Source organism: Acinonyx jubatus, chromosome C2 (assembly GCF_027475565.1).
Source record: "Acinonyx jubatus isolate Ajub_Pintada_27869175 chromosome C2, VMU_Ajub_asm_v1.0, whole genome shotgun sequence".
Classification (NCBI taxonomy): domain Eukaryota; kingdom Metazoa; phylum Chordata; class Mammalia; order Carnivora; family Felidae; genus Acinonyx; species Acinonyx jubatus.
In genome coordinates this window covers 154,614,591-154,638,806 of record NC_069384.1, presented here as the reverse complement: position 1 = coordinate 154,638,806, position 24,216 = coordinate 154,614,591, and the positions used below count along the sequence as shown (strand labels likewise).

Sequence of the window (24,216 nt, the reverse complement as noted above, 5' to 3'; positions counted from 1 at the left end):
GTGTAGTACAGGTGTATTTTCAAATTCTGAAATTCTGAAACCCTACCCCAAAGGTGGAGTATTGCTGACTAAAATAGTGGTAGTACCATTGATAGAAATAGTGGCTGCCTCGAGGAGTAGTGATTTGTGTAAGATTTTGAACATATGTTGAATTTAAGATCGATGTCGGAGCGTCAGAATAGAAATGCTTGATGGATGAAGACTAATAGAGGTCAGGGCAATCAGGGCTGAGTGTTTTTACCTGTCAAGATAATGGTTAAATTGTGAGATCAGATGGCTTCTCTTTGCCATTGTAAAGAGAGAGTAAAATGCCAGTTTCAGCTTTGGAGTGGACAGTTGAAAGGGGGGGAAAGAGGGAAATGAGTAGTATTTGCACTTCCCTTTCTCTTTTGCTTTTCTGCTGTTCGAACTGTTTAAAATAAAAAGTTTAAGTTAATTCAATGAGAATATTTTTAAAGTATCTGATTCTACCTACACTTAACCATTAACTTAAAAACAAAACAACATTCTTTGGTCTTCCTTTGTAGACATCTTTCAACAGTTTTGGGAAACAAGTTCGATCATGGCGCTGAAGCCATTGTACCTACGCTTTTTAATCTCGTCCCCAATAGTGCAAAAGTCATGGCAACTTCTGGATGTGCGGCTATCAGGTTCATCATTCGGGTAGGTTCTTCTGTCTTCCTCCCTCTCTCCTCCCCTCCCTCTTTGTCAACATACTTAATTAAGTCATTAGCATTTTTATTTATTGACTTATTTACTGATTTATGAAATAAAAGCAATACATGCTTATTACAGCAGTATAGAACACTTAAATAATACAGAAGATTTTGAAGTAAATACGCTTGCATACAGAATGTGATATACACGTGTGCATGTACTTAGGTGTATGTGTAATTACATTACAGGTGGTAACGGGCAGATATCAAACAGTAAAACTGTTACAGGCAGTGGTATGATAGGCAAATTCTTAATATTTCTCATCTTCAATATCTTGAAGGTGCCCCCAAAAGAATAGTTAAAAAAAATAAATCTCCCCTCTTGAATTCTCTTCTACCATTAATCAGTCTAGCCATTCAGTATATACTTTTGCAAACGTCTGTTCTATGCCTATACAAACAGTATTTATTACAAAATATAAACCTAATGTTTATATTTTACCTATATTTAAATAATACTTTCTCACTTGGTTTTTTCAACTTCATGAACTTGGGCACCTTCTCTTGTCTGTACGTTTAATTCTTCTTAACGTCTAGATTGGTTCTCTGTTAAAAGGCATTGACGTTAAGTCCTCTTTATGGAGTCCTTTCTTTCCATCCTTTACCAACATTGTGTATTATCAGTCACTTACAGGTCTTATAATTTAATACATGGAATATTATTTCATATTCTGTACTTTGCATTTCTTAGTTTATTAGAGACATTGGCTACTTTTTTTTTCCTTTCAGAATTCTTCTATGAATTGCCCAGTTTATACTCTTGGTACAGTTTCTCCTCACTGATTTCTAAGGTCTTTTTTATATATCATAAGTATATTGATTCTGTGTTACATATGTTTTACATATGTTGCAGGTACTGTTTTCTACCGGTCTGTCAGTTCTTCAAATGTTGTTTAAACTATTGTTTGTTATATAGAGAACCTTTAAATTTTTATGTATTGAGACAATGTTCCTTTTGTGGTTTTTGTTATAGTTAAAATGACTTTCCCTATTTCACAATTATAAAAATATCCAGTTTAACATTTTTATAATTTTGTTTGTTATGTTTAAATCTAACTGGATTTTGTTTCTGTGTGAAATACAGATATCTAACATGATTTTCCCCCCAAATACAGAATGAGTTGACTCAGTGGCATGTATAATTCAGTCTTTGTTGCAGCGGCAGCATTTTCATATAGTAAATTTCCATTAAGTGTATGGGTTTGTTTCCTGAGCTCCTATTCAGTTTCTTTGGTCAGTTTATTCTTTCCTATTAAAGGAATGAAATTTCTTTCTGATGTTGCTGCACCAGAAGGTTTTTTCAGCGGTAAAATCAAATGGCTATTTAAAAAGCTATGAATTTATCTTTGAAGATGGTCCATTTTTTCTGTTTTAATATTTTTTTGAGGTTCTCTAAATCCAGAAAAATAACAGAAATTATTGAGGTCTTTGTTTTGTCTTGAGTCTAATGGGAGTACTTTAAATATGATGTTTGGTGCAGATTTCTTTGGATACTCTATATTAGGTTAGGGGAACTTACTTCTGTTCGTATTTTGCTAAATTTTGATCAGGAATAGATGTGAAATCTTATCAGCTATCTGTGTAATATCTTTAGAAATGGTTCTCTTTTTAGTTATCCATTGGACATTGGAACTGGATTCTGCTTGGCCGTTGTTTGTTAACGATACTGCTGGATTCATTTGGCTAATACTGCAGATTTTGGCATTCATTTTAATATATGAGTCTTTTTAGAATTTCCTGTACTTTTCTTACTTTATATATTTTATTATTACATTATTCTATTGTGAGGGCTTGCTGACCTTGGAAGTTCTATAATAATTTTTCAAATGTTTTAGACCCTGGGCCCTTTTGCATTTCACTTTGAATCGTTGGTTATTTGTATTTTCTTAGAATATTCTTTTCATATAGAGTTTAAGAATCTTCAGCACGAGGTGTTATACTGCCTTCTCTTAAGTTAAAAAAATAATGCCTCTGTAGCGCTGTGGTTCTGTACCATTTTTTCTTGTTTTAATACTAATTTTCTTTTTTTTTTCTTTTTTAACTTGCCAGAGGCATTGTTTCTTTTATAAGCCTCAAATTTTAGTTTTATTGGTTCCAGCTATGTTCTTCAGTTTTTTCTAACTTTTTAGTTCCTATAAGTTTAATTCCTTTCTTTGACCTGCTTTGGCTCCTTTTCCCCCCTTAGATCTTTGTAGTATGTCCTTAGATAATTTGTTACAGTTTTTGTTTTGTAATATTATAAGGCCGTAGGTTTTCTTGGATTTTGGCATGAATCATTTAGAGTTACCACATCCTCTTTATATTTCTTTATCACTTGTAATTTTCATTTCAACATCCTCTTTGAGTTACATAAGGATACTTGGTTTTCAGATGGTTCTTTTGTTACTCTTGTCCTTAGTTTATAATTTCATTACATTCTAACTAGAGAATTTGATTACACAGTTTCTTCTTCAGTGAATGCCTTAAATTTTATTTGTGTCTCAGTACATCATAAATTTATATAGGTAGCCTTTTAGTACTTGCAAACTACGGAATTTGTTTATAAAGTACTTTGTTCATCTCTAAATCCAACTTGATATTTTCTATTATTCCAATTCTTCGTGGTCTCATTTTTTAAAAAGGTAATTTATCTAAAAAATTCTGATTCTGTTTTTTGTCAATTTCAGTTTCCTAACAGTTCTTACTTTATTTTATGTATGGTCAAAGTTTTTTACTATTACCATTTTGAAATAGCATTTCTTCCTGTAATTTCTGTTTTCTGTTCATTGTGCTTTTTCTTACCTGTTTCTTATTTTCTTAGAAGTTCCTTATTCTTTATCAGTGTCAGGAATAGAACCTGTTTTGCTTCCCCCACCTTTTAAAAAGACTACCTTTTGTCTAATTCATGTCATTTTCCCCTCAAACGTTAAATTGAATAAAAACATTTTCATGTCCAGCAGTTGGAAATTGTAGTTTTTTTTACTTCTTTCTCTCCTGGCCATTGGCTCTTACCACCCATTTTTTTAAGTAGTTCTGAGTAATTTCTGTTTGGTTTAGTGTGTTCTCAATTCTCATGTATATTTACTTTTGCCTATTTTAAAATGACTTTTCTTTACCCTAACAGAGCTAAAAAGTTGGACTTCAGGTTCATACTCCTTTTTCCTCAGAATTATCTTAACTTTTTATTGTGTCTCTAAGCACTGAGACCCCACTTGTTTCTTTCCTAGAAAAACAAAACTAAAACCTTGCGGAAGCTTTCCAGGTGTTAGGAGTTTTCTTCCAGAAGGGCCTTCCAACTTCACTAGTGCTTTCCTTCCACAGTGTGTAAGAGTTTCTGATGAAGGTGAATTTTCCTTAAGTTGCATTAATTTTTGTGGATCACTTATTTATTGCTTCTGTTTTCTTTGCTAGGTTTTGGGTTTTTTTTGTTGTTGTTGTTGTTTTGTTTTTCCCTGTTACTCTTGTTACACAGTTTCGGAACCTTCAGTATCATTCATCATTTCTTGGATAATTTTTTTGTTTTTTGCCTTACAGGTGTATGTTCTCAAGAAAAATTCCTTTAAATTCTACTTATGTGACAATACCCATGCTGCCATTCTGAGGCCTTATACATCACACATTGTTTTCAAACTTCTTATCTTTCATAAGCTTGTTTAATGTTATTGATACACTATCCTGTCATCTCACTGAAAATACAAATCAGGTGGTTTTGTTGTTTTATGTTATTTCCTATTTTCTGTATTTTGTTGGTCTCCCAGAAGACTCCTTCCTTAGATTGCTGTCTTTGACTTCTAATTCTTTTTTTAATTCTAAAGAAGGTTTTTATTTTTCGGTTGTCAGCTCGCATTCATAAACTAAAACCTAAATTGTCCGACTTGGTGTTTGGTTGAACACTTCGTCTGTAATTGTAACGTTCACTTTTTATTTTCCTTGGGTACAGCTCTCCCTGAATGTGTCATAACAATGGTTAGGTCAGTGTATCTCTCCATACGTGCCACTGTGTTGAATGCGTGTTCATCAGCAGTTGGGTTTGGGGAGGTTACGAAGGGAAGAAAAGGATGGTAGGGAAGACCTACGCAGTGTGTTGTGGCTGGAGAGTCTCCGTGGGCTCGAGGTCTGTGGCAGTGTTTGGGAATAGGCGCTTCTGGGCGCTGTAGGGAGCAAGTCCACAGAGCCCTTCTGTGCGGAGTGTAAGCTCAGTAGCCCACAGGTCAGCACTCTCTTGTGCACTTCTCATTGGAGCAGCTTCAGGTCTGTAGGTAGCCTCCCTCTGAAGCAGCTGAACAAAGTTGGCTCTTTTATTTTGGTTGAGTTCACTCTAGCTCACAGATGTGCCACACACACTCCTCTTCCGTGAAAGACTGGTTTTTCCAATACTGGAAGCAGTTTTGGCAGAAAGTCTTTAGCTGCAGAGAGCTGCGTTCCCCAGGGTCTTGCCCCTTCCCATTATGGCCCACACGCAACAACTGATTGATGTGGAAGTTGACGTTGGGGCCATTCGGAACCAATTCGAGCTGCTCTGAAGGGCCATTTTAACTCCAGAGCTCCCTAATGGCTTTTAGCGAAGAGATCCTAAGGCCCAATCACAGATGGGTTTCTTCCTCCGCCCACCCCTGCCTCCTTTGCCCTCCTTCCACAGGTGTTGATCCCAAGGGCACCTGGGAGTATCCCACATGCTAGACTTCATCTCAGAGCTGGTTTCCTAGGTAATCTGGCCTGTACCATTAGCTCAGAAGAAAAAATAGGGTAGGTGAAGCATCAACTATGTATGCTTCGGTTGCTATTTTATCCTTCTGTCTATTGTGCACTTTTTAGTGTTTACTTCACTAGAGGAATGTAAAATTGCTAATAGAAATCAAAAGATTATATCTGTTGAACTTTACCTGAATTCTAGACAGCTGTGGTTTAGCCACAGTGAAACTTCCATTAAAATCACCATTTCCTGGGGTGCCTGGGTGGCTCAGTCGGTTAAGCGTCCGACTTCAGCCCGGGTCACAATCTCGCGGTCCGTGAGTTCGAGCCCCGCGTCAGGCTCTGGGCTGATGGCTCAGAGCCTGGAGCCTGCTTCCGATTCTGTGTCCCCCTTTCTCTCTGCCCCTCCCCCGTTCATGCTCTGTCTCTCTCTGTCTCAAAAATAAATAAACGTTAAAAAAAAAAAATTAAAAAAAAAAAATCACCATTTCCGAGTGCATTCCCAGCAGGTAGGGTTGCGGGCTCACTCTGGTTACTCGCTTTGATGGCCTACTAATTATTCTCTTCCACCGGCCGTAGCTGTGGCACTTCAGAGTTTGACAGATGCAAGCCCAGTCCTGCTAGGGCTCCCGCCCCCAAACACACTGCCCCGACAGTTCTTTGCATTTACACAATTAACTTCTCTCAGGTAGTATTACAGCCACACCTGGCCTTCTGAAACTATATCATCATTACTGTTATTTAAGTGGGGGAAACTGTTTGACAGGTTTGATTTCTTTCCAGATCTCATTTTATGGTCTTTTTGTTCTGTTCTAATATATCTAAATACTTGGGTGTAAGGCAAATAGAAGAGATTATGTGAAGCGGACTATATTTCTCAACCTTTTCTAAAACATCTTTTTCAGCATACTCATGTACCCAGACTTATACCTTTAATCACAAGCAATTGCACATCAAAATCAGTTCCTGTAAGGAGGTAAGTTTTGAGAAAAAACTAATTTAGTATAGTTTTATATTATGTTAAATTCTTAATTCTGGTGCAAAATTTAGTTGTCACAAATTTCTTACCTTCTAGAAACCTTAGTAAACTTTTTCATCTCGTGTCCTACAAGGAAAAAGAAATGACCATTACAACCACCCGTGTTTTCCAGATTTCTCCTTTTAAGCTTTGGTTTCTTTGGGCCACTCGTTGCCTCATTTTCAGAGAGAATGGAGTCTGGCATCAGGCCTTTGCTAGAGTCCCGCAACTGCCACTTGACTGTTCTACTTGGGCAATTTACATTGCTCTGCACGTCAGTGTGTGTGTATGTTAGTACCGCTGATGATATCGACCCCATGCCATTGTGAGGATTAAATGAGGCAGATCCACATGAGTAGAATTCATTATAGTGTTTGGGACAGAATAAACAGCCACACCAGGTCAGCCTGTCAGTCTTTCTCTGTCTTGTGATTTCTGCTGGTTTTAATACCATCGGGATCACCATCAATACTAAAGACAACAAAAACAAGATTTGTACGTTTGATGTTTAAGAAAATTGTGAAGAGTCAGGGGCGCCTGGCTGGCTTAGTCAGAAGGGCATGTGTGTCTCGATCTCGGGCGTAGAGTTTGAGCCCCATGTTGAGTATAGAGATTACTTACTTACTTACTTAACTTAAATGCAGAAATAAATACATAAATATATAGATACTACAGAAAAAATTGAAGAATCATACTATGTGATTTCGCTTACATGTGAAACCTAAGAACAAAACAAATGAACAAACATTCATAAATACAGAAAACTAATTAATGGTTGCCAGAGGGGAGGGAGATGGGCAAAATAGATTGAAAGGGATTAAGAGGTACCAACTTGAACTTTAAATAAGTCACAGGGATGTCAAGTACAACGTAGAGAACATAATCATGATATTGTTTACCTTTGTATGGTGACAGGTCATAACTATCGTGAGCATTTTGTGATGTCACATCACTAGCTTGTATGCCTGAAACTAATATAACATTGTATGTCAACTACAATTAAAAATAAGCTTTAGAAATGACTTTAAAGACATTTTTAAGTACCATATTTTATATTGCTAGTAAGATGCATGTACCCATCTGTTTTGAATTCATATTCTTTTCCCGATCTCAATTTCTTAACTGCTTTAAAATTTTGTTGGTTTGATTTATTTTATTCAAAAACCATCTCAAACAATTTTTGCAAGACAGCAGATACAAGAAAATCAAACTACATTTTTATATTTGCAGTGAAGGATGTTTAGTTCAAAACAATTTAAACTATAGTCCTATCTGATCATGTTTGATATTACCTCTGTTCCTATATGCTTATAAAATCTGTTCTTACTCCTTTGGTCATTATTGCTTGAGTAACAAAACAAAGAAAATTGTAAAGAATCTCTCTTTTTTACTTGATAAATATATGTATTTAAGTACTTTGCTAGGAAGAAGCCGAAAGAGGTATTACTGCCTTTAAGTGGTTCAGAGTTTTGGTGACAAGTGTTCTGTCACCTGTCACTTATGTCCAGGGTCAGCAAATGACAGGTCGCTGGTCAAATCTGGCCAACAGTCTAGTCTGATGCAGTCTGCAAGCAAAGACTATTTCTTTCATTTCTGAAGGGTGGTTATAAAGGGAGAAAGAAGAAAAGTACGAGTTAGAGACTGTTTGTGGTTCACAAGGCCTAAAATCTCCGTGCCTGGCCCTTTACCGAAGAGGTTTGCCAGTCTCTGTCTTAACACCGAGGAAAGTGGTAGCTAGAGAAATAGGAATGTAACAGAGAAGAGGGAGTCACGAAACGCGTCATAAAATTGCCTTGAGGGGTGTCTGGGTGGCTCAGTCGTTTAGGTTAACCGTCAGACTTTGGCTCAGGTTGTGATCTCGCGGTCTGTGAGTTCGAGCCCCGCTTCAGGCTCTGTGCTGACACCTCAGAGCCTGGAGCCTACTTCAGGTTCTGTGTCTCCCTCCCTCCCTCTCGGTTCCCCAACTCCTGCTTGCACTGTGTGTTTCTCTCTCTCTCTCAAAAATAAACATTAATAAAGGTTTTTAATTTAAAAAACAAATGCCTTGAAAATGGGAAGCAATTCAGTAACTGTAGGGGAATTGAGTGGGTGTTACCTAGGCAGAGATGTAAAGCTTCTGAGTGGTGCAGAGCCATCAGACCGGCCATTGAGGCCAGAACACGTGATAAACGGAAGGTTACAGTAGGAAAAGAGGCTGATGTGAGTGGGGGAGGGAGGCCAGGAGTAGGTTAAAGTCAGTGTAGAGGGCTGTGAAAGTCTACGAAGAGAAATTTTGACATTGCTTCATACTCGGACAGTTTTTGGTGAGGAGGTAATGTCATCCATCTTTTTATTTCAGCTATGACCAGTGATTAAAAAGGGACAGTGAGAGGGGCGCCTAAGGGGCTCAGTCAGTTAAGCATACAACTCTTGGTTTTGGCTCAGGTCATGATCTCACGGTTCGTGAGTTCAAGCCCCACATCGGGCTCCATGCTGTCAGTGCAGAGCCTGCTTGGGATTTCTCTCTCTCTCTCCCTCTCTCTTTGGCCCACCCGCTTTGTACTCTCCCTCTTTCTCAAAATAAATAAATATACTTAAAAAAAAAGGGGGGCAATGAGAAATATTGGTTTAATTAAGTAGGAATTATTGTTCTTGTAGCTCATGTAAGAGGGGCAGGGTCTGAAGTAAGCTGTATTGGTGATCACTGATTACAGATTTTATTCAGTAAATAAATCCAAGGGATTTAAGGGTATAGAAATGAGAACTTGATCATTGGATATAGATCAGATGCTTCACACTGGGAGTTCTGCAGTCAGAATGCCAGGGTTTAGGTCCTATCACTTTGGGCAAGTTAACTTAACATTTTCTAAACTATACAGTGTGGGCTAAAAGAATGGATTTGAGAGGGTAAGAATTAATTTGTTCTTTCGTACGTAGTGTTTGAGCTGACAGTCTCTGCCAGTGTAGAGATGTCCGCGAGCTGGTAGAAACTTTGACTTCACGGCCGAATGAAAGAACCAGTGCTGGAGGTAAAGGACTAGATGTGAGCAGCAGAGCTGATAGTCAGAGCTAAGGGTGTAGACGATTCAGGTGATGTTTCCCAAGTAAAGGCTACGAAACAGGTGGGTTACAAAGAGCTCCAACCAGGTGAAACTTATTTAAGGGAAGGTGGAGGAAAAGTGTTAATAAAAGAAGAAAAACAGGGGAGAACTGTGTCATCAGATGCCAAGAAAGAGAAGCTCAAGAGTGAGACAGTTGAAGGTTGAGAACGAGAGGGTATAGGAGGAAATATACAGACACTTGATTAAAAATTACGTGTATGCATGGTTAAGAAAACAGATGTGGAAATGGAAGATCCGTTCCATCTTTCTTGGTCACCTTTGTATGCCTTCAATTTCTAGTGCATAGTAGGTGCTCGGTAAGTATTTTTTAAAATGAAATAGTATTAAGTTTTATAATTGACACACATTTTAAGTTAAAATCATGGGGAACCCTGAAGGTTTTTTTGAACTGTGTAGCATAGGAGTAGTTGGAGCCTTAAAGTAGTTAAGTATTTGAGAAGTTACAGTAACTAAAAACATGGGGTCCCCGGGTGGCTCGGTTGATGAAGTGCGTGACGGTTGGTTTCAGCTCAGGTCATGCTTTCGTGGATCGTGGGATTTAACCCTGCGTAGGGCTCTGCCCTGACAGCATAGAGCCTGCTGAAGAGTCTCCGTTTCCTTCTCTGCCCTTTCCCTGCTTGCGCTGCTTCTTTCTCTCTCAAAATAAAGAAAGAAACCTAAAAAAAAAAAAAAAAGATAACCTAAAAATATCTCGTACTTTAAATTAAAAAAAAAAAATTTTTTTTTAATGTTTATTTATTCTTGAGAGAGACAGAGCGTGAGTGGGGGAGGGTCAGAGAGAGAGGGAGACACAGAATCCGAAGCGGGCTCCAGGCTCTGAGCGGTCAGCACAGAGCCCCACGTGGGGCTCGAACTCACAAACTGTGAGATCATGACCGGAGCTGAAGTCGGACACTCAACTGACTGAGTCACCCAGGTGCCCCCCTTGTACTTTAATTCAGAGAACAAAGTACAGTAGAAGAAAGTGTTAATTAACAATTAGTTTTAAATAAACATAACTTAACATAGTGTTATAACATTTAGTTATAATTAACTTATTTTTCAGGCGCTCATTTGAATTTTTAGATTTATTGTTACAAGAGTGGCAGACTCATTCACTGGAAAGGTATGTATTAACTCTTCCTTTCCTGCTTCCCTCTCCTTCCCATTATCACCAGTTCTTTAGAAGTTGATGGTATTGGTTTTGCATTATTTCTCCTTTTGCTTAAAAGCTATTTATACTGGTTTTCCTTTAAAGCTGTAATGTAGTCTGATCCCTCTTACTTGGTGCAGCTATGATTTTCTTTACTTATGGGGTGAATGAGGATCTCTTAAGTAGGATGGATTAAATAAGATACTGCAGGTTAAATTGGACAGAAATTTTAAAATGTATCTCCAGACAAGTGACCTAGGTTTCCTGAGGTATAATTAATCAAGTAATGAATGATTTAAGATAGAAGGAAGGCACTTCTTTTCAGAGGAGAAAGATTTTAAGAAGAGAGAGATTCATTGGAAAGTTTCTCCATACCAGCTGTCCAGTATCATTGGTAAGGTATATACTGGGCAGTATCTCATGCAGCTCTGAGATGAACAAGAGAAAACTGTAGGCAGCCAGCTAGCTAGTTGGCTATTTGCACGGTATAATTTCAAGTTTGAAGTTTGGCATATACCTGCATTTACATGGAAATTGTAAGAACCTATTCACAGCCTTTTTTTTTTTTTTTAAATAAGTTTGTTTCGTGTAGGCATGATATAATTCTAAGTTTCCTTTAAGTTCTTTGTGGCAACTACTATTTAGCGTGGTCCAGATCATAACTGATCATACTATTAGCAGATTATTTTCTACATTGGTGGGTTAGTGAGAACCACACCAAAGGGGTTTTTTTATTCGTTAAGAATTTAAAATGTAAGCACTATACATTTATACGTTATTGGGACTCTATAAAAATAATTATATTCAAGTTTTTAATATTTGACTTGTCAGGAGGAAACCATCCATGAATGAAATATGTGGGGTTACTATTAGATTATCAGAAACTCTTACAATCTTAGATTATTACGCACTAATTAATCTTTTTACCTCCCCTGCCCCTTTGTGATTAATTTGTAACATATAGGCAGTATGATTTGTGGTGAAATACAGTTTTTCTCATGAATCTAAAGGTGTTTGGGGCACCTGGTTGGCTGAATCGGTGGAACATGCGACTCTTGATCTCAGGGTTGTGAGTTCGAGCCCTTTGTTGAGTGTAGGGATTGCTTAAAAATAACAAAATCTTAAAAAAAGTAATATGTTTTGTTTTAATAGACATGCAGCTGTCTTGGTTGAAACTATTAAGAAGGGGATTCATGATGCTGATGCTGAAGCCAGAGTGGAGGCAAGAAAGTAAGTCTATAATGTATTTTTGTCACATCTTAAACATACTTGGATCTTTTCTTTGAAAAGAATTATACTGGAAGAATGAAAATAACGCAGTGTCTCAAGTATTCTACATCAGCCCTTTAGTAAAATTGAGATAGATTTTTCTCCATTAAATCTGTGTTAGATGTATGGGTCGCCTGGCAGACTCTGTTGGTAGAGTCTACGACTCTTCATCTTAGGGTTGTGAGTTTGAGCCCCATGTTGGGAGTAGAGATTTTTTTTTTTTTTATATCTGTACTGGACGTCTAACAGTGGACTTCACATTGTCATTTGTATCATCGTCAGTATTCCTATTCCATCGTAACACCTTCACTTTCATTATGAATAAAAATAACTGTCACTTATTGAGAATGTGCTAAGTACCTGATACTGTGGAGCAGTTGGGTCTACATTACTGTCTAGTCTTGGAGATGACCTGCAAACATGCTATCTCTGTACACTGGCAACAGAAGTTTGGACATTCAGGGGTTTTTTCACGGCCATGCAAACAGTAAGGATCACGACCAGACTTTGGACTGAGATCTTTTCTCAAAAGCCTGCCATCTTTCCACCAAAACTTGTTAGATTTAGAAAGTATTCACTTGATAGGTGGTGGATATATTAATATGGTCTCATCTTCATTCATCGTGAATGTGCACATTTTATGTAAAGCTATTACTTTATATTCTTTTGTTGTTACTTGTTCTTTTGTTTTACAGGACATACATGGGTCTTAGAAACCACTTTCCTGGTGAAGCCGAAACGTTGTATAATTCACTTGAGCCATCTTATCAGAAGAGTCTTCAGACTTACTTAAAGAGTTCTGGCAGTGTAGCATCTCTTCCACAATCAGACAGGTCCTCATCTAGCTCACAGGAAAGTCTCAAGTAAGGTCATATAAATGATAATTACTGATTTCTTACTCTCTCTCCAACTCCCTGTAGTTCCGTAAGTTAGATGGTTGGGTGTCTGCTTGCTTCCCCTTCAAGCCTTAAAAGAATGATTACTGGAAAGTGTGGTTGACCTTTGAACAGTATGGGGGTTAGGGGCATCAACACCCCGTGAAGTCGAACATCCGCATACAACTTGACCCGCCCAAAACTTAACTGCAAATAGCCTGCTATTGACCGGAAGCCTTACCGAGAACATAAACAGTCGATGGGCACGTTTTGTATGCTGTATGTATGTTATATACTGTATTCTTACAATAAAGGAAGGTAGAGGAAAAAATATTGGGAAAATCATAAGGAAAAAACACATTTACAGTACTGTACTGTATTAAAAAAATCCTCATGTAGGTGGACCCACTCAGTTCAGATCTGTGTTGTTCGAGGTCAGCTGTACTTACTCGTCTCTTGGTCTGTTGTTGCAAGGGTTGGATTACATGCTAGTGTAACTTCTTTTCAGGCAAAGAGTGTAGTGATTCAGATTTTGTGTCTGTGCTTTCATGCCTTTGAAAAAGTTTGGGAAGCACTAATTTATTTTTATATATATATATATATATATATATATATATATATATATATATATATATTTTTTTTTTTTTTTTTAGTACCCCCAAAATAGTTGGTACAATAGACCACCCATTTCTAGGGCATTATAATGGAGGAATTGTAATGGGGATTCTGAAGTCATCTTCAGAACCCTTACACCGCACCGTGTGACTAGTAAACACACTGCTTTCCTTCCTTGCCTTTGCACAACTGAAGACTAGAGCCAATTCCTCAGTGGCAAATTGGATCAGTGGCAGATTCACTAGTATCTGACTCACCTCTGTGTAATTGCATTCTCATTATATCGGCTTCCTCAAACCCTTCCTGCCTTGGCAGCCTTAACCCTAACTTTCTCTCTCTCTAGCCCTGTGAGATTGCTAGAATTTCTGATGCCATGTCTACTCCCTAGGGTGGCCACAAGTATCTGCAGGTCTCCCCAGGGAAGAACAGCTCACAGAATGTGAGCTCACCTCTGTGTAATCCTGTGGGACCTTGGCCACACAAAGGTTGCTGGTTGCTTGGCGGGGCCCTGATGCAGGAGTGGGATGAGGGAGAGGCAAGTGAGGCACCCAGGGCACAGGATCCAGGAAGGCGCTCCCAGTGTTTTGTGAGTGCTGTACTTAACGTCCAGTGAAAAAGCAGATACGATCCATTTCAGTGTAATTATCGTAGGAATAATTAACCTTTCCTACCATGAACCTGTCTGGGGTCTTTGCTCCTCTTCCCACACCTTTAAAACTTGTAGATAAACTTCCCTGATCCCCTAGACATACCTAGACATATTATTTACCTATGGGCTGCAGAATAGCATTATAATGAAAGATAATCCAGATACTAAGGCAGGGGCACCTGGTGGCTTAGTCGGTTGAGCACCGACTTCCGCTCAGGTCAGTATCTTGCGGTCCGTGAGTTCGAGCCCCGCGTCGGGCTCTGTGCTGACCGCTCGGAGCCTGGAGCCCGCTTCGGATTCTGTGTCTCCCCCTCTCTCTCTCTCTGTCTCTCTGCCTCTCTCTCTCTCTCTCTCTCTCTCTCTCGCAAAAATAAACATTTAAAAAACATTTTTGTAAAGATAACTAGGGCAGATGGATCCTTTGAAGTGATCTGAGCTGTTTTGCTTTCTAATCGTTGGTGTTATCCTCAGCAGGAGCCCTCAGCCTCGTTCCTCTTGTCCCAGGCAGTTACGCTCAGCACTGCCATAGGCGGTGTGATACCTACCTACTCGGTAGCTGGCTAAAGTGCCGTCGGCCGCGCCCGTTATGGCTTATGTGAAGAGGCTTTGGTCACGCTGAACTCCCTGTGTGCTGGTGATGACACTACCCCTGTCTCCTTCTAAGGAAGACATCTTGGGGTACAGGGGTTGGAGTGTGCTTTATTGAGTCTTGCGTGGTGAGCACTGTGATGGGTGCCGAGGACCCGAGTGAACACCCGCAGGCCGGTTGCTTGTCTTTGTGGAGCTTACGCTGTCTTCGCTGCTAGTTGTTTCATTTCTGCTCCACAGCTGAGGGACCACACTGTTCTGAAGTGATTTGTAAAAGGAAAATTAAAATGGAATTAAGACAACTCTTCAGAAAACTCAGTATTTCATTGTTCTGAGAAGAGTGATAAATTACATCTTCCTACTAAAAGCATTTATTTTTACCTTGCAGTCGCCCTTTTTCTTCCAAATGGTCTACAGCAAACCCATCGACTGTGGCTGGAAGAGGTAAACTGTCTTTTTCTAAGCAAGAGTCCAAGCATGTTGTCCTGAATAACAAAGTAAAGCTACGTTAGAAGTCATGTTACTATTTAAAATTGTTTTCGGGGCGCCTGGTGGGCTCAGTTGGTTGAGCGGCCAACTCTCGACTTCGACTTGGGTCATGATCTCAAGGTCCGGGGATTGAGCTCCGGATCGGGCTCTGTGCCGATGGCGAGGAGCCTGCTTGGGATTCTCTCCCTGCCCCTCCCCACCTCGTGCACGCGAATGCTGTCTCTCAAAATACATAAACGTTTAAAAAAATAATAAAATTATTTTCTCACCACGGGCCACATCAGAACAGTTTAAAAGTTACTGCTTTTACCTGTGTAGTGAGAACATCATCCTATGCAGTAAGCTAATACCACATATGTACGTTGTACCTACATTTGTATACCATATACGTATACTACACACAGTATGTACAATGGGGTGTATGTAATTATATGCGTATGTTATACATATACTGTACAGAACAGAGTATAATCCAAGTTCCCTGAAGCACCGCTTACCTTTACATGCAATGCACTCTTGTTTGTTTCACTTCCTTAAAATGTTGGTCATGACCCACTCTGTTGATTTCATGGCCTATTCACGGATCATAAGTCACAGTTTATAAAACTCTTCATTTTTAAAACTGAAAACGACGGACCGGAAAGTGAATGGCTCAGTTTGCTTTGCCTAAGGGGGGTAGAATTGGCATTATTTTCTGAATGACCATATGCTAGAGTGGTGGTTCTCCTTGCATGCCTCCGAGAGTGAGAAAAACACTGCTGTCCTCCGTGTACCTTGTACATGCTTCCTGTGCTTTATTTTCATGAATCAGTCATAGACACCGTCTCGTCATCTACGGAGCAGTTGTGTGAATCTCCCCAATGTAGAGGTTTTTCCCATTTCATGCAAGAGGAAAGTGAGGCAGAAAAACACTGGGGAGACTGTCCAAGAAGATTTAGGGGTAACAGGGTTGAAACGGAAGGACCCCGACCTAAAAATACTGCAAAGCGCTTTCCCGTGTCCGTTTGTGCACCACTCCCTCTTTGACCATGGGTCGTCGTGGACTAGCTCGTCGTGGTTTCAAGTCGATGTAACTTCCGTACTGTCTGCGGCCATTTAAATCGTATACGCTGCCTCTGCTCTGTTTTCCCGTAGTGTCGGCAGGCAGCAGCAAAGCCAGTTGCCTTCCCGGAAGCCTGCAGCGTTCACGAAGCGACATCGACGTGAATGCTGCTGCTGGTGCCAAGGCTCACCATGCTGCCGGGCAGTCTGCGCGAAGCGGGCGGTTGGGTGCAGGGGCCCTGAATCCGGGTTCCTACGCGTCACTAGGTAAGGCCGCTCTCCATGGGGTAGCGCCCGTTGTTTTCTCCCTGGTCTCAGCGAAGTCAGGCGACCACGATATCTTAATCGCCTCTTGTCCATTCTGGCCAGTTAGGGATAGTCTGCATCTTTTAATAGAATTCCGTACTTAGGACATAGTTGGAAGGTACTCAAGCTGCCTTGTTTCGACTTTTCCCTTGTCATCCTCCCGAACATCCGCATCAGAGGAACAGTTCGTGACTCCATAATTTGCCTATAGACTTTGCATTCTTCTGTGCTCCTGCCACGCCCAACCACTGCCTACTTGAGCCAGTTGGGAAGGGCTTTGGCCTTGGAGCCAGCTTCTGTTCCCTTACCACGAGAAAGCCTTTCGGGGATCTGGGGAAAGTGCAAAGCTTAATTATAATCAGAGCTGAACCATGTATTCCCAGAGCTATTTGGAGTTTGTTTTTTATGTTTATCGACTTCATGTTTTTTAGTTTATTTATTTAATAATATTTACACGCAGCGTGGGGCTCAAACTCATGACCCCAAGACTGAAAGCTGTGTGCTCTTCCAACGGAGCCAGCCAGGTGCCTCTGTGTGTTATCAACTTTAAAAGTTTGAGGCTGGTGATTCATATTGCTTATCTCTATTTTTGTGCTTCATTTTTTTTTTTTTTTCCCTCTTAGGTAGTATGGTAGAACCCTAGGCAGGCAGATCATTGGAACGCAGTAGGAAGTGCGGAGATAGTAGGGTGAATTGTAGTACGTGATAAAGTGTGGCACAGCAACAGTCAGTGAGGAAAGGATACGTTACTCGGTAAATAGGGTTTATAAAAATATAAAAATTTATTCCAGGGACACCTGGGTGGCTCAGTCGGTTAAGTGTCCGACTTTGGCGCAGGTCATGATCTCATGGTTCGTGGGTTCGAGCCCCGCATGGAGCTCTGTGCTGACAGCTCAGAGCCTGCAGCCTGCTTCCGATTCTGTCTCTAGCTCTCTCTGCCCCTCCCCCACTTGTGCTCTGTCTATCTCTAAAATGAATAAACATTAAAAAAAAATTTTTTTTTAATCCAGATGACTAAAAAGTTGGAAAGCAACTTGATGAAACCAAAGTACTTGAGTATTCATCTCTTCTCAGATTGGGGAAGGAATTTCTAAACGCAAAAGCCAAAAGCCAGGAGGGAAAAGTCCCTCTGATTTCAGTCTTAAGTGTAAAAATATAAAATCGAGTGGCTGAAAACTTAAAGGGGATAATTATACCAAGAAATAAAAAAGAATATTCATCATGTTTTTAATAATAGATATTATTAGAGTCAACCTTGATATGCAAACAAAGGACATATGATCAAATTATGATATGTACTTAAAATACTAGGCAGCCATTAACGAGTAGTATTTTCAACAAAGATCAAATGAATGGTACCTAACAATGTGATAATTTCATCATTTTCTATAAAAGTATACATAGATAAATATATATGGACTGAGATGTTAAATATATATGTTAAATATATGAGATGTTAAATATATATGGACAGGGATGTTAAAAAAGATGTCAAAAGTGGGTTGTTTAATGCTTTTAATTTTCATAAAACGTTTCTGTGTTACAAAGTGAAAGGACAGAAATGTTCCCTTGTTAGAAATGCAGTGTGACTTGAGTATATGAAAACGAATCAACTAAGTACGCTCTATTAATAGAGTAATAGGACAAAACCAAAAAAACCACAGTTGTTTCAGTAGATGCAGAAAAGGCATTTGACAAAACCCGACACCTTTTTGTGAGAATACTAATCAACAAACTAGGAATGGAAGGGAAATTTGTGAACCTAGTGAAGAACATCTATGAAAAACCCGGGGCTAACATCATCCTTAATGTGACAGACGGGATACTTTCTCAAGACCAGCAGCAAGAAGAGAATATTCCACCCTTACCCTTCCCAACAACATTACCATGGAGGTTCTAGCCAGGTCGTTAAGGCAAAAAAAGACATCAAATGTGTCCAGATTGGAAGAAAAGTAAAACTTTCTGTGTTTGCAGAAAACATGATCTTACGTAGAGAAAATCCTAAGGAATCCACAAAAAAACTATTAGAGCTTAAAAATGAGTTCAGCAAGGTTGCAGAATACAAGGTCAATGTACAAAAATCAGTTGTATTTCCGAATGCTAGCGATGAACAGTTTGAAACAATATCGATTATAATAGCATTAAAAAGCATAAAATACTTAGCAATTAATATAACAAAAGAAGTGTAAGACTTCTCTAGGAAAAACCACTCCCATGTTTCTTTACTTTCTCACTAATAATGCTGCTGACACCAGACGTGTGGGTTTTCCACACCAAACAGGTTCTCCTACACCAGCTGGGTGTCCTGCATTTCAATTCCGTTCTGACACTAACTACAGTAAGCGCAAAGCTCACAGGTTAAGGGCTCAGTCCCATAAGATTGCCCCTATCTGCCCCCACCCCAACACTTGAGGCATCACGTGCAAATCCAGGTTGTCACCCAAGCTTCTGACCAAACCAGTCATAAATCAGAGGTTCCCATAACCTCTTCAGGTTCAATTAATTTGCTAGCCTGACTCACAGACTCGAGGAAACAGTCTACTTCCTAGATTACTGGTTTATTACAAAGGACTTGTAAAGGATGTGAATGGGCAGCCGGATGAAGAACCACATGGGGCAAGGTCCAGAAGGGTCCTTAGCACAAGAGCTTCTGTCCCCATGGAGTCACAGCGTGCCACCCACCTGGTACATTCACCAACCCAGAAGTCTCTGAACCTTGTACTTTGGGGATTTTTAAGGAGGCTTCATCCTATAGGCATGATGAGTCATTAACTCAGTCTTCAGCTTTTCTCCCCTTCCCCGAAGATGAAGAGTAGGGCTAAAAACTCTCAAGCTTTTAATCATGGCTTCATCTTCCTGGCGACTAGCCTCCATTCTGAAGCTCTCCAGGAGCCACCAGGAATCACCTCAGTAGAACAAAAGACACTCCTGTCACCCAGGAAATTATAGGGGTCTTAAGTCAAGGTATCTGTCAGGCACCGGGGTCAAAGACCAAATATTAGAACAAAAGATATCCTTAGTGCTCTTACAATTTAGGAAATTTTAAGGGTCTTAGGTGCTCTGTCTCAGGAACCAGGGGACAGAGAACCAAGGGCAACATGTGTATATATATATATATATACACACATATACACACACACACATACATACACACACATATATATATTTATATGTGTATATATATATTTATATGTGTATATATTTATTTATTTATTTTCACACTTGTTCACTGAAAACTATAACCTATAGTAAAAGAAATTAAATAAGATCTAAACTGATGGAAATACACCCAGGTTCTCTAAAGACTTAATATTATTAATATAGCAAATTCACCTACAGACTCCATGTAATCCCTGTCAAAAGTCCAGGTGCCTTTTTATAGAAATAAGCAGATCCTAAAATCCATATGAAAATGCAAGGGATCAAAACTAGATGAAACAATTTTGAGAACAATCTTGAGAAAGTCGGTGGACTCAACACTTCCCAATTTCAAAACTTAAAGGCTAAAGTAATCAAGTCTCTGTAGTACTGGCGTAAGGATAGACATATAGACCAGTGTAATGGAGTTGAGGGACCAAAAATAAACCAGTATATTTATGATCAGTTGATTTTTTTCACAAGGGTGCCAAGACCATCCAGTGGGGAAAGAATTCTTTTCAACCAGTGGCGCTGAAACAACTGGATAGCCACTTGCCAAGGAATGAATTTGGATCCTTACCTCATACCATATCCAGAAAGTTAACTCAAAATGGATCAAAGACCCAAATTTAAGAGCTAAAACTATAAAACTCTTAGAAGAAAACATACGTGTAAATTTTTGTAACCTTGGATTTAATAATGTTTTCTCACATACTACACCAAACACACAAACCATCTAAGAAAGGAGAGATAAACTGGGCTTCATCAAAATTTAAAACTTTTGTGCTTCAGACGGCACCATCAAGAAAGTGAAAGGACAGAACAGAGAATGAGAGAAAACGTTTGCAAATTACGTATCTGATATTAGGGGCTTAGATCCCAATTACATGAAGAACTCTTAGAGCTCAGTAACAAAAAGACAATTAAATTTAAAAGTGGGCAAAAGATTTGAATAGACATTTCTCTAAAGACAACATATTAATTGCCAGAAAGTGCATGAGAAGATGCTCGCCATCATTAGTCATTAGGAAAGTACAGATCAGAAGCATAATAAGCTATCCCTTCATATCCACGAGGGTGGATGTTACCAAAAAGATGGACCAGTAACAAATGCTGGTGAAGATAGACAGTACCAAGCGCTGGTGAGCACTTAACACGGTACTGGTAAGGACGCTGCTATGGCAACAGTTTGCGAGTTTCGCACGAAGTGAAATGGTTACCATGTGACCTAACTGTTCCACTCCTTGCTGTATATCTAAGATAATATGAAATATACGTTCTCATAAAAACGCATACATGAGTGTTCATAGTAGCGTGGAAACAACCCCGATGTCCATCAGCTGGTGAATCGTTAAACAGATGTGTCCATACAGTGGAGTGGAATATTAGTCAGCCACATGAGGGAGTACGTTACATAGAGGTACTAATGCAAGCTTCGGGATGGGTGCACCTTGAGAGCATCATGAAGCCAGACACAGACATGTACTGTTTGATTCCATTTACATGGAATGTCTAGAATAGGTGAACCCACGGAAATAGAAAATAAGTTAGTAGTTGCCAGGGGTGAGAGTCCGGGGTATAGGGAGTGATTCCTAACGGATGCAGGATTTCCTTTAGGGGTGAGGAAAACTTTATGGAATTTGTGATGAGGGGGGTTAATATACTAAAAATACTGAAATGTATACTATAAAAAGGTGAATTTTATGGTACAGGAATTATAGCTTACCTTTTTTTAAGTGGGGAGAACACCGGAAAACAAATATAAAACCTATTTATCTGGAGTTTTCAAAATAAAAATGTGAGATTTAGTGTCTGTTATTTTCATTAGCAGGAAAAACATACAATATTTGAAACGTTTTAATGTGAACTAGGAAGGCAGTTTGTAACATCTTTTTCCTTAAGAAAGTCTGTAATAGGGCTGTGAGATGGATTCAGTTTATTTTGGTTCTTTGAGGTTTGAATCACACATTTACTTCACTACAGAAGGGAATGGTGTCCCCCTGTCCTCTTTATTTGGCCCAGGTTTATACTCAGTGAGCTACTCGCCTCTGGCTCTTTCCGGGGATAATGGATTCTCCCTTCTTCCTCTCTCTTTCTTTTCTGTTTCTCTATTCCTTCCTCTCCCCCTCTTCCTCTCCCTCGCCCTCTCCCGCGTCCCCCCTCTTCCGCCTCTCTCCTCTTCCCTCCCTCCCTCCCTCTCCCCATTCGCCATCACCACCAGCGTTCTTATACACATGTGACTGGTATACTCTCTTTTCTTCTACTTTGAGTCTTCTCATAACTGGACATTCACGGATCCGAGGAAGTGTTCCATTGTTTTTCAGCGAACACTCAGCACTTCGGTTTTGCCAGGCACCCCACTTGGTACAAGAGGTGCAGAAATATATGCTTCTGTACTCGGAGTCTCTCAGTCTAGTGGTGGGTTGCTAAAGGATGAGCCGCTAGAAGCTTGTTGTGTTATATGCGTTTGGCATTTAAGGTCCCAGGGAGGCATCAGACTGGAGGGTTAGGAACCATAGTGGTATAATGAGAGCAGGAGAGATCCAGTGGCATCGAGATGTTGTGGTTTGCAACTCAGGAGAGAGACCTGTGCTCGAGAGGAGAGTTGGAAGTCACTAGAGATGTTTCTTACTATATTCTTTCAGTGTTAAACAGTACGTTCCTTAAAGCAATTGCCACTGGGTTTTTCCTCTCACCTAAGTACTGAATCCTTTGGGAACAGGGATATCACGAGTGTTGGATTTCAAGAAACTCCGAAGACCAAAGCAAGAGGTTTGCCTGAGGATGGCAAAGGTCCCAGCTGGGGATATAGGCTTCAGTAACTTCTCTCTCGGCCGGTGAAAATTAAATTCATTACCGATTCTTTGTTTTTTTTTATCTTTCCCTCGTGTGGGCACCTCATCTCATTTAAATCTCCTAGTATGTTTTAGCTGAAAACATATGTATATGTCTGTGTTACGAATTGTCTTCTTAAAAGTAATGTTTCTCGGGATTGTAAAATTACTGTTTTCTAATATGCTGAGTTTTCCTCTGTTCTTTGCTTGCTCTTTCATCAAAGAGGATACTTCTGACAAGATGGACGGTAAGAACTTCCTTTTCTAATTCTACTAAAGATTTTTTGGCCCTTGGATCCTATATAATATCTTCATTCTCTTAATTTCTGAAAATAGACTGTTTATTTAGCAGCAATTTGATATAAAAATAGCTACATATTTCTCTGAATTTGGGGTTAGGCATATCCATTTTGGGGTTTCCCAGTCTACTCAAGTACTAGGTTACTGTTTGTTGTAAGTAAAATCAATTATCTTACAATTTTTTGCCTTAGCTCATAGAACTAGTCTCGGTTTCTTAAGTCTTCCTCTGAAATAGAATCAGACTCCTAAAAATGGAAAGGAATCCCCTAAGTCATTTGATTGAACTCTTGAGTTTCCTAGCTCTGATAGATTCATACGGTTATCTGTGAAAATAAAATGCAAGTCGCAGATGCTTTCTTTTTCAGAGTGAGTTTTAACTGACATTTAACCAGAACTGAACTTTAGTCTTGCCTTTTTCATTTCAGTACTCAAATGAATATAGTTTATCTGTAGCTGCTCAGTTCCGTGTGGTGTTTTGTATCTGTTTGGTATTTTTTTGTCTGCTACTACACAGTGTCTCATCTGCATTTTCCCTTCGCTTCATCAGATACCATAACGTTGTGTAGGAACTTGAGCTTTTGTTAAGAACTTGTAAGAAGATACTCAATCTGTAAGTCTTAGTGGGAGACCGAGGAAAAAGGAAGAGCTGTGTGGTTTCCTGTTTATTCCGTCATAAACTCAAATAGATTGAACTTCCATTGCAATGAAATGGAAGATCTATTTAAGCTTGGGTTGGATACATGACATGATTGTCTCTGTGCCCCTCTCTATGTTTGAAGTACTGCGTGAATTCAAAAAACTACTGAATGAAATGGAAGCCCACCAAAAGCTAGTTTCTGTATTTTAAAACCCTTTAGTACCACTTCTCGCACTGAAATTGTATGTCCTTAAATTATTCTCATTTTCCAGATTAAAATCTTTTCTTGTTTGGGTCAGAAACCTAAACCTGTTTGAAGAATCATCTGTGTCATGTGATGTGTTACTCTCAATGATGTTCAATCCTATTTTTTTTTTTAATCTGTCTATACGCATACAGAGAGGTGTATCTATTACTGCCCTTTAGTAGTAGTGAGTTATGATATTTTTACTTGTTCATTTTTGCTACTTTTCCTTTACATCTTAGGGAATGTATATAAATGTTGAGTACACAGCCAATGGATGGATAGGTCTCTGTAATGCTTTGATGAAAATAGTGGGTTAATGAGGCCTGGGTCATGCCTTTGGCCCCCGTGTTTGTCAGTTTTTCTAGTTCTTTTATGGATGGCTTTTAGAAAATGCACAGGAAGTATTCTTATTTTATAAAAATCTTCATTTCAAAGAAAGCAGTGACAGGACTGCGTCTTTCTTGGGTGATTAGCTTCTATAATTTTCTTCACCATTTCAAATTTTGAGTGTGAAATGTCACAGGTAAAAGTGTTTGTTGTGGGATTTTGCCATTTTCATTTGTCTAGTTTCAACCTTTATGGTGCTGTGT

General features: G+C 39.3%; 1 protein-coding gene across 50 annotated transcripts in view; it reads left to right on the top strand.

Annotated features, from left to right (window-relative positions):
* The window catches only part of CLASP2 (cytoplasmic linker associated protein 2), a 178,265-nt gene that overhangs the window by 81,654 nt on the left and 72,395 nt on the right, over positions 1-24,216 (top strand). For 40 of the 50 annotated variants that reach the window (XM_053221739.1, XM_053221742.1, XM_053221744.1 and 37 more), the window contains 8 exons: positions 528-663; positions 6,293-6,363; positions 10,552-10,611; positions 11,791-11,868; positions 12,603-12,770; positions 15,023-15,078; positions 16,258-16,431; positions 22,667-22,690. In XM_053221739.1, coding sequence (XP_053077714.1) covers positions 528-663; positions 6,293-6,363; positions 10,552-10,611; positions 11,791-11,868; positions 12,603-12,770; positions 15,023-15,078; positions 16,258-16,431; positions 22,667-22,690 — 767 coding nt within the window. The remainder of the gene's footprint in view (positions 1-527; positions 664-6,292; positions 6,364-10,551; positions 10,612-11,790; positions 11,869-12,602; positions 12,771-15,022; positions 15,079-16,257; positions 16,432-22,666; positions 22,691-24,216) is intronic. The other 10 variants (XM_053221743.1, XM_053221741.1, XM_053221783.1 and 7 more) reach the window with 1 other exon arrangement.